This window comes from Nannospalax galili, unplaced genomic scaffold (genome assembly GCF_000622305.1).
Source record: "Nannospalax galili isolate Female #2095 unplaced genomic scaffold, S.galili_v1.0 scaffold33, whole genome shotgun sequence".
Taxonomy (NCBI): domain Eukaryota; kingdom Metazoa; phylum Chordata; class Mammalia; order Rodentia; family Spalacidae; genus Nannospalax; species Nannospalax galili.
In genome coordinates, this window is record NW_008335436.1 from 6,830,934 (window position 1) to 6,850,089 (window position 19,156).

Consider the following 19,156-nt stretch of genomic DNA (forward strand, 5'->3'; position numbering starts at 1 on the left):
CACCCCCCACCCGCCACCTGACCAATGCTGGGATCAGAGATGTAGTCGCCCCCTTCCTGCCTCCTTTCCGCTTCTCCCCATCCTGCCTTCTCTCATCTGCACGCCACCCACCCCCACTCCCACCCATCCAAAGGGCAAAGAGCAAAGACACCCGGGAAAGGCAGGGGCTAGTTCCGTCTCCTCCGGTTGTCCGAGGCCTCAGGCAGAGACTGTGATGTGAGTGACAATCTCTCAGGAAGATACGAGAAAGAAATCCGGAAAGGAGACCCGGCTCTCCGGAACCGCGGAGCTGGCCACTGGAAGGGAGCACTGAGGTTTTCGATCCAGCGATCGAGGTCCTGGGACACTCGCGCAGCCTGCCTGCCACCGAGGGCATTCAGAGAGCTGTGGTCCTGACTCGCAGTCACCGGCATCACAGCTCTAGTTGCGCGCCTGGCTCTCGCATCGCTATGCAGCGACCACCGGAGTCTCCGAGGTGGAGCGCTCTAAGAGGATTACAAGCCTGATTTGGTAGCCTTTCTGAAAGTTGGTGGCCGGAAGAGGGGAAGATCCGAAGGGGACAGCATGACGGATACAATACAGCCTCGCGGAGAGTTTGCCCCTCCCGCTGGGAAGCCCCTCGGAGCGAACCTCGGAGATCGTGAGCGCTCTGCACCGATAGGTACTCGCCGCCACCCTTTGCCTAATTGAAATCAGTATGTCTCTCATGCGTAGGATGTGTACTGTAGAAAGAATAGACTTTGGCCCCTGGGTCGTCCGTACACTCACAGGTGCTAGGGATTTTTTTTTTTCCTCATTAAAATTTGGATCCATTAGATGTAAGGACATTTGATGGAGGGTTCTGGGGACTGGCATAATATCAGACCCCTTCCCCAGGGGAGGAAATCTTAACTCTAACAAATAGGCCAGGTGGCCGAGGGGAGAAACCCCTCCCCCAGTGGATGGCCGGGTTGTATTTTAAGAGACAGAAGGAAAACGCCTTGAGCTTTTAATATATATCTATATAGATATATATATATACATATATATGTATATATATGTACATGTATTCATGTCTAAAAGGATCTCATTATGTGGTTCCCCACCCCTCGACGATAATAGATTAGAAAAGGGTCTATAGAAAGCTCAAAGCCCTTCAGAAAAATGAATGATGCAGCATTTTAATTATTTGTTCCAGAGAGATCGTTTCGCTTCCATATTGGAATATTTAATCGTAGATCTGGATGGAAGGGGGAGCACTGAGGAGGGGGAGGTAGGAAAGGGGTTCGCTGGGGAGAAAGAGCTTCTTGTCCTTCTCTTCACAAACAAATGGTGCTGGGCGCTCCCAGCAGGACGCAGAAGAAACCGGAGCCCAGGGCCCTGCATTCCCCAACTTTCCCAGCTCTTCCCATCCTTTAGACAAGCTGCTCTAAAATTAAGGAAAGGCAGCGAGTGAAAAGGCCTTTAGGACATGGCCAAAGTCCAGCCCTTAGGGTTGTAGTTCCACCAAGGACTTGATTGCAGAGAGGCCATTTACCGCCACCAGGAAGCCCAGGACTGCCTCCTGATTACACATTCATTCCACCGGAGCCTGGGCTCCCTTAAAATCCAAGGAACAGCTGCCGCTTTTGCACCCTGGGCGCCCAACGTGTTGGGTTGGGGGTGCTGGGAAGGGAGAGGGAGTTGCTCTGGTTGTGATGGCAAGCTGCCTTGGGTTGGTTGATCCCCAGTGTAGACCTCCCTGAGAACAGGGTGGGTCTAGAATGTTAAGGGTACAGGGTTTTAAGAGAATCTTGTCAGCCTGCATAGCCTGATCCCTGTTTCCAGTCTTAGCTACTGAGGGACAATGGGGCACAGCCAGGGATATTTTTAAATGCAAATTATCGTCTATATCTTTTTGGCTGAGTTTTAAGGAACACTTTGGTGAACTAGGTAAAATGGATCATAGAGTGGTAAGAAATTTATTCCTAAACTGTACTTTAATTTAAAATTTGATTATGTGGGGTACCTTTAAGGGAAAACTATCTCCACCTACCAACTTTGAACCCTTGGTCAATGTGGTTTGGTTTAGTTTTTCCTAGATCAGAAAGTCCCTCCCTTCCCCATACCTGTGACTTGTGACTTGGTGATTGGATTGGGGGTGGGGGTCAGGCATCCTGGACACTCACTACCTTTCCCAGCTGACTAGATCCCCTTGCAGCATGCTCATCACTCCACCGGGTCACCACCGGGCTTCTCCGCTTCCTCCCAGCAGGTAGGACCTAGGGACTGTTAGCTGAGCCTTTGAAAACTCCCTTTAGAGGAAGCCTAGGAGATAGCTTTCACACTGCCAATTTCAGTCAACCCTCACTCAGATATTCTCTACTATTCTCTTTCTGAAATATTGCAAGGACAGAGAGAGAGAGAGAGAGAGAGAGAGAGAGAGAGAGAGAGAGAGAGAGATACACAGATGTTGATTCCAAAGGAAAAAAGGAAATCAAAGTCTTTAGTCTTTTAGATGCAACAAAGGCTTCCCGGTGCAAAGGGATTGAATCAAAATGTAGGAGAAAGTCAGTACAAGTCACGTAGGCTGCCTGAGCTCTTACTTGGGACCCAGAAAGAGCCAGCCAGCCTCAGTGCTTCCTCTTGTGGGATGTGGGTATCTAGCCCATCCAGGTCTCTGAAGGGAATGTCTGTGCAATGAAAGAACCATTCCAAGGATAGCTTCACTTTCCAAAGCGTCTGCGCTAGAGAGTAGCGTTGAGAATTAGCAAAGGTCCAGGGGAGGAAGCTTCCCGCCCATCCTAGGTCCTTCCCACCAAAGGAATGCTTCCCTTAGGCTGCTCTCCTCGCCTTTCTAGATTTTGCTTTATTATTTTGTGCATTTATCCTCTAGACTGTTTTACTTTTAGCTCCCCTTCATGCGCCCCAGGAGCGAGCGCGAACACACACACACACACACACACACACACACACACACACACACACAGCTGTATAGTCAGGTCTTCCTCCTGCTCCCTACCGACACCACACTAAGAGCGTTCTTTCTCTCCGCGGAGCTCATTTTCATGACACGGAACTCCGGTTTCAGTGTTACAGCACACATTAAAAAATAAACAAACAAAAGACTGCCCGAAATAAATCTGAATTGTGCACTGGGATTGAGCCTGCCTTCCTCTCAGTCTTCCTCCCGGGGCCCAAAGATGTGCTGGTACCCGGGGACGGCAGCCGCGGCGGTGGCGGCAGCGCGGGCAGCAGCAGCGGATCTGGAAGCCTGCTGCAGCCGCATCACCTCCCTCCTCCACGGAGGGTGCCAAGCGGCAGTTCAGTATCCTAAAGAAGCCCATTGAGGAGCCTATTGCATTCCCTGCACGTCGCAAGCTTGTTTATTTATTTATTTTTTAGTGCCTCCTCCCCCTCCTTTTAGCCCTTGAGGGAAAAGCCACAAGAGAGAATCCTTAAACTCCAGCCCTTTCTTTTCTTTTTTCATTTCAATGGTCAGTGCTGAGAAACAAAACCAAAACCAAAACCCCAAATCTGCAAAATAGGTAAGTCAAACATATCTACAGCCTATACGCTTAAACCGCAGAGATGTAAAAAAAATCATGAAAAAAACTGGTGAAGAAAGAACTTAGGTAGATCATGCTATTTTACAAGGGAGACAAGGGAAGACTAAGTACCTCATCTGCCTTCGCGGTCTCTTCCATTTAATTGTTTCTAAAATTGACTATTACATGCCCGAGGCAGCTTCCTCTCTGCTCTCTCTCTCTCTCTCACGGCTCTTTTCCTCGCAGCTGTGTACATTAACTGCCAGTGGAATGGGAAGAAAATTTTTTTCACTTTCCCTATAAATTTTATCCTTGTGTTTCAATAAATTTTGTCCTTGTGTTTCAAGTTTAGAAGTATTTGTTTGATATTTGTATCTTTTTTTTTTTCTGTCTTTTTGAGACAGGGTCTCCCTGTAGCCCCAGCTGTCCTGGAACCCACTATGTAGGCCAGGCTGGCCTTGAACCCATAGAGATCCGCCTGCCTCTGCCTCCCAAGTGCTGGGATTAAAGGCATGCACCACCACACCCGGCTTTGAAATTTGTATCTTTAAATGGGGAGAAAATGTTTACTGGAGAATCTGCCTTCTTTTTACTAATCAAAATCAGCCATTCAATTTGGATTGCTATTTCACTGACTCAAGAAGGGCTATCTAACAACCTGGAATATTATTATAATTTTTGGTATACATTTTCATATGCTGATGACATCAAGCAAAGAAAGAGCCTTTGAGGAACGCTCTGCATGTTTTCAGAATAGAGCACTGAATTCATTTCTTCTCATTGGAAAAATAAATGATGCCTTTTCTAAAATGCTTTTCATGCGCTAGATGATTTATCAGAGACTTGAGATTTCTACCTACTCTGGCCTTACCTCTCCCCTAAGCTGCCACAGGCCCTTATCATGGTTCTTGGGTTGATCCCCAAGGCACAGACTCCAAACTAAGCTCTTGCAAGTGTTTTGCTTCAGACACTCCCAGGCTAAATGACCTTTAGCTGTCACTATCTTTAGCTCTGACAATTGCATGGGCACGCTGTTCAGAGGCGCTCCACACTCCTAAATGCTTTAAATAGGCAAGTGAGAAAATACATAGAAATTATTTATTTAACCAAAGGATATCTTCATTATATGTGCTTGGGCAAAAGGAGTTAGGGGTCAAGCATATAACTGGGCATGCATTGTAATTAAGAAGATTATCATGGTTTCTTAAAAGTAATCTTTAAGTTTTTATTAAGATGTCACTCATCGCCCACATCTCAGCAGCTGATATTTGGCAATAGGTTCACATTTTATCATAGTTTCTAATAACTTTGGTATATACCATGTATTCAAATAAAAATAATATATGTAATTTTAGAGCGTTCCTTTTTTTCTATGACTTCCAATCAGATTTACAATGGATGCTTTTTTCTAAGGCCAGCCTTAGTTTAAACAGGCAAGCAAGTGTAATGATTAAGTTGTTGCCATCATGGCTTAATGTGCCTGTGCCCATGAGGACAAACCAGGAGTTCAGGTCTGCTGTTTTCTATAAGAGGCAATCAATGCAAGCTGCTTTTGTTTGTGTCGTACGACCCCAAACAGAGTTTGGTTATGGAAAATGTCACAGCATGTTTCAATATTTCAGTTTTCTAAATTGAAAGTACAAGGCACACTCAGGACTTCAGGCATGCTGCTCCCTCACTCAGAGTGTCAGTTCCATAAATGCTGAAGTTTCTCTATTGCTGTATTAAAAAAAAAAAAAAAAACACATGTCAATTAAAATAGTACCTATGACTAAAAGCTAAACATCTGCATCTTTATTTCTATTGCAGTTTTATAATCAACCACGAAAGATGAAGCTATCCATAGCTGAGATGCTTCACAGAGGGAGGATGCTGTGGATAATTCTTCTAAGCACAATTGCTCTAGGATGGACTACCCCAATTCCTCTGATTGAGGACTCTGAGGAAATAGACGAACCCTGTTTTGATCCATGCTACTGTGAAGTTAAAGAAAGCCTCTTTCACATACATTGTGATAGTAAAGGATTTACAAACATTAGTCAGATTACTGAGTTCTGGTCAAGACCTTTTAAACTGTATCTGCAGAGGAATTCAATGAGAAAATTATATACCAATAGTTTTCTTCATTTGAATAATGCTGTGTCCATTAACCTTGGGAACAATGCACTACAGGACATTCAAACTGGAGCTTTCAATGGTCTTAAGATTTTAAAGAGACTCTATCTCCATGAGAACAAATTGGATGTCTTCAGAAACGACACCTTCCTTGGCCTGGAAAGTCTGGAGTATCTGCAGGCAGATTACAACGTCATTAAACGTATCGAAAGCGGGGCATTTCGGAACCTAAGTAAATTGAGGGTTCTAATCTTAAATGATAATCTCATTCCTGTGCTTCCAACCAACTTATTCAAGGCTGTCTCCTTAACCCATTTGGACCTACGTGGAAATAGGTTAAAAGTTCTCTTCTACCGAGGAATGCTAGATCACATTGGCAGGAGCCTGATGGAGCTCCAGCTGGAAGAAAATCCCTGGAACTGCACCTGCGAGATTGTACAACTCAAGAGTTGGCTGGAGCGCATCCCTTATACAGCCCTGGTGGGAGACATCACCTGTGAGACTCCTTTCCATTTCCATGGAAAGGACCTGCGAGAGATCAGGAAGACAGAACTCTGTCCATTGTTGTCTGACTCTGAGGTGGAGGCTAGCCTGGGGATTCCCCACTTGTCATCAAGCAAGGAGAACGCATGGCCAACTAAGCCTTCCTCAATGTTGTCCTCTGTCCATTTCACTGCTTCTTCTGTTGAATACAAGTCCTCCAATAAGCAGCCGAAGCCCACCAAACAGCCCCGAACGCCCAGGCCACCTTCAACATCCCAGGCTTTATACCCTGGTCCAAACCAACCTCCCATTGCTCCTTACCAGACCAGACCACCCATCCCTATCATATGCCCTACTGGGTGTACCTGTAATTTGCACATCAATGACCTTGGCTTGACTGTCAACTGCAAAGAACGAGGATTTAACAACATTTCTGAACTTCTTCCAAGGCCCTTGAATGCCAAGAAACTCTACCTGAGCAGCAATCTGATTCAGAAGATATACCGGTCTGATTTTTGGAATTTTTCTTCTTTGGATCTCTTGCATTTGGGGAACAATCGCATTTCTTATGTCCAGGATGGGGCCTTCCTCAACCTGCCCAACTTGAAGAGCCTGTTTCTCAATGGCAATGATATTGAGAAGCTGACACCAGGCATGTTTCGAGGTCTACAGAGTTTGCACTACTTGTACTTTGAATTCAACGTCATCCGGGAAATCCAGCCTGCAGCCTTCAGTCTTATGCCCAACTTGAAGCTGCTATTCCTCAACAATAACTTGCTGAGAACCCTGCCAACTGATGCCTTTGCAGGGACATCCCTGGCTCGGCTCAACTTGAGGAAGAACTACTTCCTCTACCTGCCAGTGGCTGGCGTCTTGGAACACTTGAATGCCATTGTCCAGATAGATCTCAACGAGAATCCTTGGGACTGCACTTGTGACCTGGTCCCCTTTAAACAGTGGATCGAAACCATCAGCTCGGTGAGCGTGGTAGGTGATGTGCTTTGTAGGAGCCCTGAGAACCTCACTCACCGAGATGTGCGCACTATTGAGCTGGAAGTTCTCTGCCCAGAGATGCTGCATGTTGCACCACCTGGACCATCCCCACCCCAGCCTGGAGACTATCATCTAGAGGGGGGACCAACAAGCGCATCACCTTATGAATTCTCTCCCCCTGGCGGCCCGGTGCCACTTTCTGTGTTGATTCTCAGCCTGCTGGTTCTGTTTTTCTCCGCGGTCTTTGTCGCTGCAGGCCTCTTCGCTTATGTGCTCCGAAGGCGTCGGAAGAAACTGCCCTTTAGAAGCAAGCGACAGGAAGGTGTGGACCTAACAGGCATCCAGATGCAGTGCCACCGACTGTTTGAGGATGGCGGGGGTGGTGGTGGAAGCGGAGTTGGAGGACGACCAACTCTTTCCTCTCCAGAGAAGGCGCCTCCTGTGGGTCACGTGTATGAATACATTCCCCACCCAGTTACCCAGATGTGCAACAACCCCATCTACAAGCCTCGGGAGGAGGAGGAAGCGGCTGCCTCAGCAGCCCAGGAAACAGTGGCTTCAGAACGTGGGGGTCCTGGGACACAACCTCCAGGAATGGGTGAGGTACTCCTAGGAAGTGAGCAGTTTGTGGAAACACCCAAGGAGAACCCCAACAACTACCGGACCTTGCTAGAAAAAGAGAAGGAGTGGGCCCTGGCAGTTTCAAGCTCCCAGCTCAACACCATAGTGACGGTGAACCATCACCACCCTCACCCTCACCACTCGGCAGTTGGTGGGGTTTCAGGAGTAGGTGGAGGGACTGGGGGAGACTTGTCTGGGTTCCGCCACCATGAGAAGAATGGTGGGGTGGTGCTGTTCCCCCCTGGGGGAGGCTGTGGTGGTAGTAGTATGCTACTAGACCGGGAGAGACCGCAGCCTGCCCCGTGCACAGTAGGATTTGTGGACTGTCTCTATGGCACAGTGCCCAAATTAAAGGAACTACATGTTCACCCCCCTGGCATGCAATATCCAGACTTACAGCAGGATGCCAGGCTCAAAGAAACCCTTCTCTTCTCAGCTGGAAAGGGCTTCTCAGACCACCAAACCCAAAAAAGTGATTACCTCGAGTTAAGGGCCAAACTTCAAACTAAGCCGGATTACCTCGAAGTTCTGGAGAAGACAACATACAGGTTCTGACAGAAAGAAGAAAATCAATTAGTGGTTTTGTTCCGTTTTTCAAAAGAAAAGGAAAATAAAAGAAATATATCTTTGGCTCCCATTCTACTTGTCCCAATAACTCCATCCTCACAATCTTCCCTGCCCCGAACAGCACTGAAGCGCATGATTACTAGAGAGTACAGGAGTGTGCTCTCCCCTCTCTGAAGTGATTTTGAGGAAGGGCCATACTCAGATGATTAATCAATGAAGTGCCTTCGCAGACTTTTGCCAGCAAATGTTATCATTATTTTTTTATACTGAAATTTGAGACTTTGACTGTGCCACGTATAAGGTATATTGGGGATCATTGTATTGATCCTGAGTAAAATTCAGTGTGTCTTTTAATTTCCAGTAACTTTTCCCCGCTTTAGTTGCAGTTCTGTTGGAAAGGGAGGGGAACGTTGACATTATGGCTTTCTCTCCTTTGCCCACCATGGCACAGATTCTGTACATGTGTTAACAATGCAGTTTGCCGCATGCTTGAAAACTGCAAGATGGGGAGGGAGGGGCGGGTCTTGCTCGAATGTTCTCACACTTTCGTCTCGCACACACATATTCATCTGCAAACAATAAACCCCTGCAAACAGGTAGCTCCCTCAGCCTGCACTTGGTGCAAGTACACACATAAACACACTCAGAAACACACATACACACACACACCACGAACACCACTCCCTCCTAACTCAGTCTGCTTAGTTCCCTTCAGTTCCATTTCTTCCCTCACCCAAGCTCCACCTGCCATTCATTTATAGTGTACAGCTCACAGCATCTCTTAACACCCTGGGAAAAGTCACATTCGAGGCTGGATCCTACTGAAGTGAATGCCTGTTGGTTTAACAGCTGGAGACACACACCTAGGGATGAGCACCCTCTTTGTGACACTTCATCCTGATGCCAAGATTTTTTGAGAACATCTGCACTTTCTTATATATATATGATATTAAAAAAATAAAAAAAGCAACTGGGTATATATCACTAACAGCTTTGTAGGAAGCACTTTTAATGTTTTCTCTCTCACACACAAAGATTCAAAAGAAATGTGCATATATTTATTCTGTAATTTCAGTGATTATAAATTGTAAAGGTAATGTTTAATCATTGTATAGTGATTATGCGTCTGGTATAGCTTTCCTAATAAAACGTTTTTGAAAAACATAATACATTATATATAGAGGATACAAAGCTTGAACTTAAACTTCAGCTATGCCACGCCTCTTGTGCTCCCATTTAAAAAAAAATTCTTTTACTTGATATACAGAAAGCTAATTCATTAACAAGTTTGATGCACTGTGATATTGATAAATCTTATAATCCAGTATCCTTATCCCTATCAGGATTAAATTGGGGCTTGGAAAGTCTGGTTCCTAGTTCACTTTTTTCTTGGGTTATGTATTTTAAACTCAGTATCACAGTGAGGTGCTGTCTCATAGGCAGGGTGTAACTGGGAGAAAAGCAAGTAACTGGAGTTAAGAAATGTAAGATTAATCAGGACAAGGGGATCAAGCAATCACGTGTCTTAAAAGAGCAGATGACCTAAAGGAAAAAAAGAAACAAAATAGCTCTCCTTAAGAAAAACAAACATTAAAATTGTGTCCATTTAATAGGTACAAACGTATCCTTACACACATATACAGCCCCCCAAAAGTCAAATCTTCTAAGCCTATAGAACTGACAAAATATTTGTTGTCTGTGAAAGTTTTCATTTTTATACCTGGTCACTGTTTTTCCCATCCACTCACAACAAACAGCCCCAGAATAGCTTGAACTAAGACAGACGATGCTGACTGAGCTTTATTTTCTGTGTGACATTAAAAAGATGTTTCAAAATTATCTTGACAGTAATCCGAGTTATGATCCATTTACATGTGAAGGAAACCAAAGAAAACTGAAACTTAGAATGCCAGTTTTTTGCAAAAAAACCCAAGAGCTTGAGGCACTTATATTGTGAAGCCAGTAGAGGGCAGCAGAGCTCCAGAGATCCACAGACGGTGCGGAAGTGCGCAGCGAGGCTAGTGTTTCCTCACGCGGCCCTGATCATCACATGCTGAATGTAATTCACCACGAGTCACTGAGGCCTTACAGTATATCAGTTTCCCTCAGAAAAGAATAAGACTATGAGTGTCTACAGCTGTGTGGTACAATCAACACTGTATTTTAAAAAAATGGGAAAAATAATGAATGCCTAAAACATGCTTATATTATTGATATATAATCATTACATACATCCAACTATCAATATAGGTATACGTGAAATAAAAACACACACACACACAAATTCATTAATATAAAAATTGTAACTTTTCAGGCTTCTTTGCACTTGTTGTATCTGTATTTCACCTGTGACATTTGTCCTCAATTATTTGGAGTCTGTTTTGGAATTATTTCACAAAGTCCAGAAACATAATTGACTATCTCTTTATGTAAAATGTTGAAATGAAGATCTTCTTACCTGGGAGAGTCAGGGCGTTATTAAATAGATGTACTTCTTCTTTTAAACTTTCTTTTTATAAATATCTCACCTTCCTTATTCTTTCTCATCATTTCTGCCTCTTTTACTAAACTGTTTTTTTTTTTTAAAGGAAAAGAAAGTGTTCTTAAACCCGATTTGTGGAGTCACTGTAAACTAGAGATTATATTAACCTTCCAATAAAGCTTAATCAGGCATTTTGGTGAACAGAAATTATATGGAAAAACTAAGAATTAAAAGTTAGATGCTTCAAATAAATAATAATAATAGTAATAATAATGGCTTCTTTAATAACCATACATTCACGTACAGCATAGTGTATTAAGCAAATCAGGTTAAATGTAATTCATAATGACCCTGGTGCTTTCAACATTTGGAAAATGAGTCTCCGCATACCATACTGAATTATAATATAACATGATCATTCTAATGTTTGTTTTGTTTTTCAAATACTGAAAGTAAGACTGGACTGTCATATTAATCATAAGTAGTAATTTCTCCCTTGAATGAAGAATGCATTTATTTATATAGTGAAAACTAATTTATATGGGAATGGAATTTTGTATCTAAGAAGATAATATTTTGCTTCCATGGAGTTTTCTACTCTCTGCCTAGGCCACTTATTTTAATTTTGCATTAAAATTACATAAATAAGTTTCAGTTTATAATGAACAACAGATTGTCATGAAGTTCCATGGATATTAATATAAGTTCAAATTAAGGTGTTTTTTTTTTTAACTCAAGTAAAATATTTATTTTTAAATAAAGTTGACAACTAATTCATTTCATAGGAATTGTCTGCTACTGAAAAAGACCAAGATCTGGTAGATACTTGCTTTCATTCCTTGCTAGTTTTATTACTAATCATAATAATAGTGTTTGGAAATAGCAAATATATTGTGATGTCCCTTAAACTTTGACATGATTAGTATAAAATGATTGCAGATGGTCAGCTTAATTCAGAATAGTTTCCAAATGTTATATGTCATTATATGGTATTATTTATGTAGATGTTTTATATTTTTGACTAGAGAGATATTACTTCATGAAATTGCACAATACTTTAAAAATAGGATGATGAATACAGTATTTTTAATAAAAGTTCAGAGAGAAAATTGTAAGGAAATTTTAATGATGAATTCTGAATTTTTTCTTACTTGGAAATTTAGTTTTAATCCCTTATACCTGAAAGAACCCATTTATGTCTAGGATTCTGACTGAGAATCTAATGCAAGTGTGGGACAGAAGAATGCATCTTTAGCTATCACAGTACTCTGTTTTGACTCCTCCAGCATAAATTCAGTATTTTCACAGTTTTGTCCTTTTGTGGTTACGCGGTCTACACCAATAAGTTGTGCACATCCATGAAAAACCCACAAGTTATGGCAAGCAGAAATATGACAAGATACTTTGCAAGCAAATTACGGTGAAGGGACGTCCCACCTCCCATAAATAGATAGCTTGATTTGGACTTAGATGTTGTAACTTACTGAGTTCAAATTCCTCAACTATGAAATTTCAGGTGAACAGAACATAATTTTAACTAAATTCACCATGTAAGTGTTCTGTCTAATGTACTATAGGCCTTTAAAAAAGTAATCAGAGCAATAAAACATGTATAATTGGGCAATTTGTGTGTGTACAGAAATATACACAGCACTATTATATATGTATATATACTGTATATACATGTATATAGTTTATATATGCAGAATTATATGTAAAGTATGCTTTTTCCTACGTGTATAACAATTTCGGTTCTATGAACTTACTTTTCTAGGTTTTCTCTAGCTGTCATCCAAGGAAAGCTGGATGAAGTGATAAATTTTCACTTTGGGTGTCATCACATGTGAAAAGTTAAACTGTATGAAATATTTCTGAATTTAAAAAGTTATTTTACCTTCCATTTGGTTTCATTTTCTTATTTAAGTTGCAGAGGACAGCTCTCAGTTAAAATGATAATTTATTTGAAGCTATATATTCACAGGGACTTCTTTCCTTCCTGTATGCAACGTAAGTCAAATGAGATCCACATGCTTCTTCCCTCATTTCCTGTGTCTAGAATAAATTTTACAGGTGAAAGCAATTTTGGTAGCTCTATTAATTGGACTAGATCATTTTAAGCGACCTAGATTTGCAGCAACACTGAAAATTTGATGTTATAACGTAAGAGAATTAAAGATCCTGTTTGTACCCTCAACATAGTTTACCTTCTAAAACATCAATTCCTGTTGTTAAAATGTTTAATGACAATAATTATAGTCATAGTTGGGGTGACTATTGTTAGCATGCTTTGCCATCTTCATTGAAGTGGAAGAGTTTTTGTATCAGTGATTGGTTGTGACTAGAAGTTGGTTTTGTGATAAGGTGATGCTTTGGTCCCTTCCATTTCTGTTAACATTGGCTTATGGAGAATAATATGCAGATTTCTGAGAAATTATATTTCCTTTCCATTTCACATGGCCATTTGCCTACTTAAAAAATTCTAGCACAAAACATACTTGCAGAATACTTCATAGATAATCTAGCCACAGAAGTTTATCTGTGCATTATAAAGATTTATATTTTGACCCATTCTTGAATTTTTAAACTTTATCAAGTGATTACTAAATTATCATTAAACTACATACTAAAGAAGGTGTCCTTCATTGCCACTCAGTTACAGTAAAGTCCCAGCATTCTTACCTTATTATTTTTAGTATTTTTAACTGAGTTATAGTCAAAGAATGAATTGATAGCATTACAACGTAGATTGTACCAAAATAAAATAAATTTCATTAAAAAGAATCGTCTAAGGACCAAGTTCAAATTTGACTAATTTGCTTTAGTTACATTGTAGTGTTCTCTTTCCTTGATTTTTTTTAAAACAAAACAACAACAAAAAAAACCAGTCTCACTTAGAAGCTCAGGCTAGCTTTAAACTCACTAGAAAGTCCAGCTTGCCCTAAAATTCATGACAATCCTCCTGCCTCAGCCTCCAGAGTCCTGGAGATAGGGGTGTAAACTACTGTGCAAGGCATCATTTTATCTGTTTCATATAATAAAGAAAAATTTTGTTTTTATCAACTGCTTTATTAAATTTAAATGAAGGAACACCATAATGATTTTGTTCATGACTTTAACACCACAGTTAAACTTTTCCTACCAAAGGATGTCAAAGTTGGCTTTCAGGAAAAAAAAAAAAATTACTGAAGCCAAAAGATGCTGTCTAAATGTGGGGTAAAGGTAGGAAGTTTCTCCTCCAGCCAGCTCTTTCCTCTTCTTGACAGTCCTACTTCTCCCTCTGCTTCTGAGCGTGTGTCTAGGAATCTATGGACTAAAGATATAACCTCTGAGCTCAATGAGAGTCTAGGCAAAATCAGGGCTTAAGGAGTTGATGAGAGCCCTTCACTCAATGAATAAATATCAAGCTCACATCTCTTGCTTTTAAACTGAGAAAATAATTATTACATTTCTCCTATCATGAAATAATTTGCATATGGAGAAAACAATTAAAGCCTGTAATATAATGATAAAATTAAAACACTTCTGGAAATAAAGAACCAGTATGTGTTTTTAAAATACAGAATTCTCAAAACTTTGTTTTCATTCCTCTAAAATGCCTATTACCTTTGTCATAGCATCCAATATATCGATTTTATTAAGCTTAAAATATTAAACATTGTATTTAACATTAAAACACATATTTAACATTAAATCATCTGTTTTTACTACAACTCATACATTTATAATACCTTTGCCTGTTAAAATAAACAGTTTTTAATTACACAGACATCGCATTGCCACTTGGAAATTTGTCTTTTTCCTTTACTTTTCTTTATCTATGCAGAATTCTGGTGAACTGATACAAGAAGTTGTTTTTGAGATTCTGCATTTACCAAATTTAAAACAGGTCTGTCAAACATGTAAATTAATGACTATAGTCTGTAATGGGGCTGTGCATGGACAAAACATCCTTTTAATAAGAGCACTTTTTATGCAGTAAATGATGCTTTTTGTCAGTTTTGGATCCAAAATAGAAATTTGTTCTTCTGTTTCTAATCCAGAGCACTCATGTTGTTTGACTTTTCTGGCAGGGAGTACAGGGGAAGTGGATATAGATTATGTTAATTCTTAGCATATATAATCAGTACATAGAACCATCAGGCCAATGAATCTCTTCCTTCCCTTCGGAATATTTTTCAGCAAGAGAGCTAATGGAAGGAGTGGGAGAAATGGAAATGCTCTTCCTCACTGAAGACCATTTAATCTAGTTATTAGACAAAATTTGTAGTAGATTTCTGTATTAACCTTTTGCCACCATTTATTTGGAAGAGTATAAATCCCACAGCAGGTCCACTGTGTATTTTAACTTGATTCTAAGGCATTTCAATTACCATCTGTTAACATAGGATGTGCAATCCAACTTTAACTGTAGCTAAACTAAAATTAAAAGTAAATTCTAATATAAAAATATCACTGAGACAGAGATATCAATGCACATTACATCATTTAGCTTAGTTCATTGTCTAAATTTGTAAAATGAATTATGAAACCCTTTTCATTTTATTTGTAATTTACAAATTATTTGATAATTTCACAAAGGTATAAAATTATTTTAATCATATTTATCTCTCATTTTACTGCTCCACCTCCTCCAGGTCCTTCTCCACAACCCCCTCCTAACTTCACATCTTTAAAAGAAATAATTCATTAAGTTCAATTATTGAGTTATTAGCATACACATGGAACCTTGTCGGATTTTCTTTCTCTTCACCAACAAAAACTCCTTAGTTAAATTTTTTGATCACTTTAATATAATATTTTTTTCATGAACAACATGCCAGAATTCTTTCAAGAAACACTACTTAATCACTAATATTTATTTAAGATAAAACAGTTGTTTAAATCTCTGCAATTTTCATGTATCACATTCTAGAGCTGTGAGTATCTAGATTCCAATTGCATATTAAGAGATTTCTATTAGCTGCAGTACTTGGTTCACTTTTTTTGTGATGAGTGTTTAACAATATTAAAGGCATTGGGATTGCTTTTTGCGTTTTAAAATATATCCTTGTCTCTGTAAATAAGGATTTATAATGCGTTTGTCTGTAAGTGCAGTGACATGATCAGCTATCTGTTCTGAGTTTGGGGTAAGGAATGGAGAGAGGAGGGAGGGGAGGAGGAATGGAGGATGCACACAGTCTGAGTTTTGGGTCTTCCCACATTGATGTCTGTATCATAGTTGAATACTGTTCAGATGAATTCTGGTTATGTCTCTATATATACATATATGGATTCAGCTAATAGCTCTGATAAATAAGAGCGGATATAATGCATTACTACAAAGTAATATTTTACAGAACTTCAGTGTTAAGATTAAATATCTGATAAAGCATAGTAAGGAACATTGAACACGATATGAAATCTATGTGTAATATTTGGCTGACACTTAATCTCTTATGTTAATTTAAAAGTCGCTAAATGACTTGAAATCATCATTCTTTTTTTCCCCACTTCATTTCAAGAAAGCTTAATTTTTTATTTCTAGGAGTCATTGTGTCCTAATTCAAGGAGAACACAGTGCAGATGTTGATTTTGAAACACTTAAGTGAAGACTCCCTTCTGTTAACACAACTACTGCACCCACAATTCCATCTTAATTTTGTATCATAGTATAGTATAAGAAATACTACAAAAAGAAAATGAAAATAGAGGAGAGAGTGGAAGAGAAGGAGAGAGGAAGTGAAAGGCAAAGAGAGAGAGAGAAGGAGGGAGGAAGGGAGAGGGAGAGGAAGAGGGGAGAGAGAGAGAGAGAGAGAGAGAGAGAGAGAGAGAGAGAGAGAGAGAGAGAGAGAGCTGTGTCATCTCTTCAGGAAACACCAGTCAGGTAATTTTGATACCTCTCTTTGTCAGCTGCCATTTTTGAGCTCTGCTTTTCTTATCTTTAGGTGCAATTAAGTAAATACTTTATCTCTCATAATGCTGTTTGTTTAAACCTTTGTTTAGCAAATTACCATGAGTTTCCTTTTATTTTCTGAAAATACATGCATTTATTAACAGGGTAAAGAAAAAAATCTGTAAAATGTGGATACATGTTATAAACAGTGATTTGAGTGTTTTAACATCTTTTAGCCTATGTATATTTTCACCCACTTTTGTTAGCCATGTGAATTCTTGTGCCAAGAATTCTAACTTTGCAAGGATATTATAAAACGTGAAGGCATAGTTCACCTTCACTGTCTTCTGTATCCAAATGTCTAGGACTGTATATTTTACATGTGAAATACAGTTTTTGAAAGTTTTAGTTTGTTTTTTTTTAATTTTTTGGAGACATGATATCATGTAGTTCAGTCTGGCCTTAAACTATGTATGCAGTAAATAATGACTTTGAACTCTTGATCCTCCTGTCTTCCTGGGTCACTAATGCCCTACTGTGCAAAATAATTCTGACCAGACCTCTTTTTTCTTCATTTTTTCCTTCTTTTATTTTTTCTCCTGCTTTCTTGTCTTTTCTATTTTCTATTTCTTTCAGTGATTGTAAGGCTTGAATTTAGGACCTTGTGCATCCTAGCAGGCAAGCACTCCAGCCCCACGCTTTCCCCCATCTTTTTAAAGGAAAGTTCTTATGACATTGATTCCAGAAGTTCTATACTTTGATCGTTCAAGCCCATATTTCTAACATAAATTCTTGACAACAATATACATTGGGTGCACATTTGTGAAATGAACAGTTTTGAAATATATGAGGCTTATCCGTTCTTACAAAAATTGTCAATTCTTGGGTGTGTAGCTCAAAGAAATTATGAAAAGGTGGAGTTTGGGGTGCGAAAGAGGAGATAAGAAATATAATTGGGAGATGTGAATGCTTTCTGTTTCTTAAATTTCTTACTACTATGTATACTTTGCCATCAAGTAAATAAGGCTGAGGAAATTGCATCTTATGGACAGTAGTTTCTAGGAAGAAACTGGTATAAAGAGAAAACAAAAGGAAAGAAAAGATAAGCTGTAAAGTTTAGTTCTGTGCTGGAGAGATGGCTCAGTGTTAAGAGCACTGGTTGCCCTTCCAGAGGACCCGGGTTCCATTCCCAGCATCCACATAGTGGCTAACAACCATCCTTAATTCCATTTCTAGGGGATCCTACACCTTCTTCTGACCTCTGCAAGCACTGCATGACACAAATGCACCTACGTACTTGCAGGCAATACATTCGTATCCATAAAAAGTAAAATAATAAAGAGATATTAAAGTTCAGTTCTGTCAGCCTTAGTAACAAAGTGTAGAAGGACTTGTAACCAGCAGTACCATAAATTGGTTTTAGTGAAACTCTCATTTTATTGCTTAAGTTCTTATATATAAGAGGCATGACTTAGCAGGCTCTATTGGGTTATGCTCTTTTTAAAAAAAAAAATATTTATTTTATGTGTATGTGTGTATGTGTATGTGTGTAGGTAAGTGCACCCGTGTCATGCAATGCCTGCAGAGGTCAGAAGAGGCTGTCAGATCTCCTGGGACTGGAGTTACGCACAGTTTTTAGCCTCCATGTGAGTGCTGGGATTCGAACGTGGGTCTTCTGCAAGAACAACCAGTGTTCTTAACCATGGAGCAATCTCTCCAGCCCCAGGTTATGCTCTTGATAATACCGGCTCAGTGAAAAATTCTACTATAATGTCAATGCAGCCAGATATTGCACTAAAACAAAATGTATATGAGCTATCCACCATGACAGAGATGCCAAATTAATTATGCTTTTGCTTGTTCCATACCTGCCAAAAATTATGCAAGTTTTCACATTTGGAGTGACAACATAGGATTAGTTCAATTCCTTTATTTCAATTTCTGATTCTTTTGAGAGCACATGTTGAGGTATAATTAAATTGTCAAAAAAGAATTACACAGGTGATATATGAGTGAATATATGAAATATGCATCTTTCTTGAAACTCTCAAATCTAATCATGTATCTAATCATATTTTCATTTCAAGCTAATATGAGGCCTTAAAATGGAAGACACATCCCCTCTGTTCTTATTGAAGTTTGGATGTTGGAATGTTACTGTGGTCACACTCCCCTCTATTTTGCTAAGGGTTATGATAACCTGCAGTTTAACCGATAGTGATTATTTTTGCAAACAAGAAATTTTTAAGGAAGATATAAGAACAATGCCCTGCTTATTAAAAACAAACTTCAGGCATTATTTTTAATATACACACACACACACACACACACACGTGTGTGTGTGTATGTATGTATATTCATGAGTACCTGTTGCCTTTTTTACAATTTAGTTGTCTTGGATGTTTGTGCTGAAACTTCGTTGATTTTCAAATATGTAAGAGTATGAATTCCAGTTCTATTAGGGCAAAATAACCCTAAATTATAGAATCCCTAAGGGTACATTTAAAGACTCCTTGA

At 39.7% G+C, this 19,156-nt stretch overlaps 1 protein-coding gene across 2 annotated transcripts in view; it reads left to right on the forward strand.

Moving 5' to 3' along the window:
- Slitrk3 (SLIT and NTRK like family member 3) overlaps positions 1 to 8,637 on the forward strand; it is a 9,190-nt gene extending 553 nt beyond the window's left edge. The window contains exons 1-2 of one of the 2 annotated variants that reach the window (XM_008830142.2): positions 150 to 661; positions 5,316 to 8,637. In XM_008830142.2, the coding sequence (XP_008828364.1) occupies positions 5,337 to 8,273 (2,937 nt within the window). In that variant the 5' untranslated portion in view covers positions 150 to 661; positions 5,316 to 5,336 and the 3' untranslated portion in view covers positions 8,274 to 8,637. Of the gene's footprint in view, positions 1 to 149; positions 662 to 5,315 lie in introns of those variants that run through there. The other variant, XM_008830143.2, reaches the window with a different exon arrangement.
- Positions 8,638 to 19,156: the final 10,519 nt, after the last annotated feature.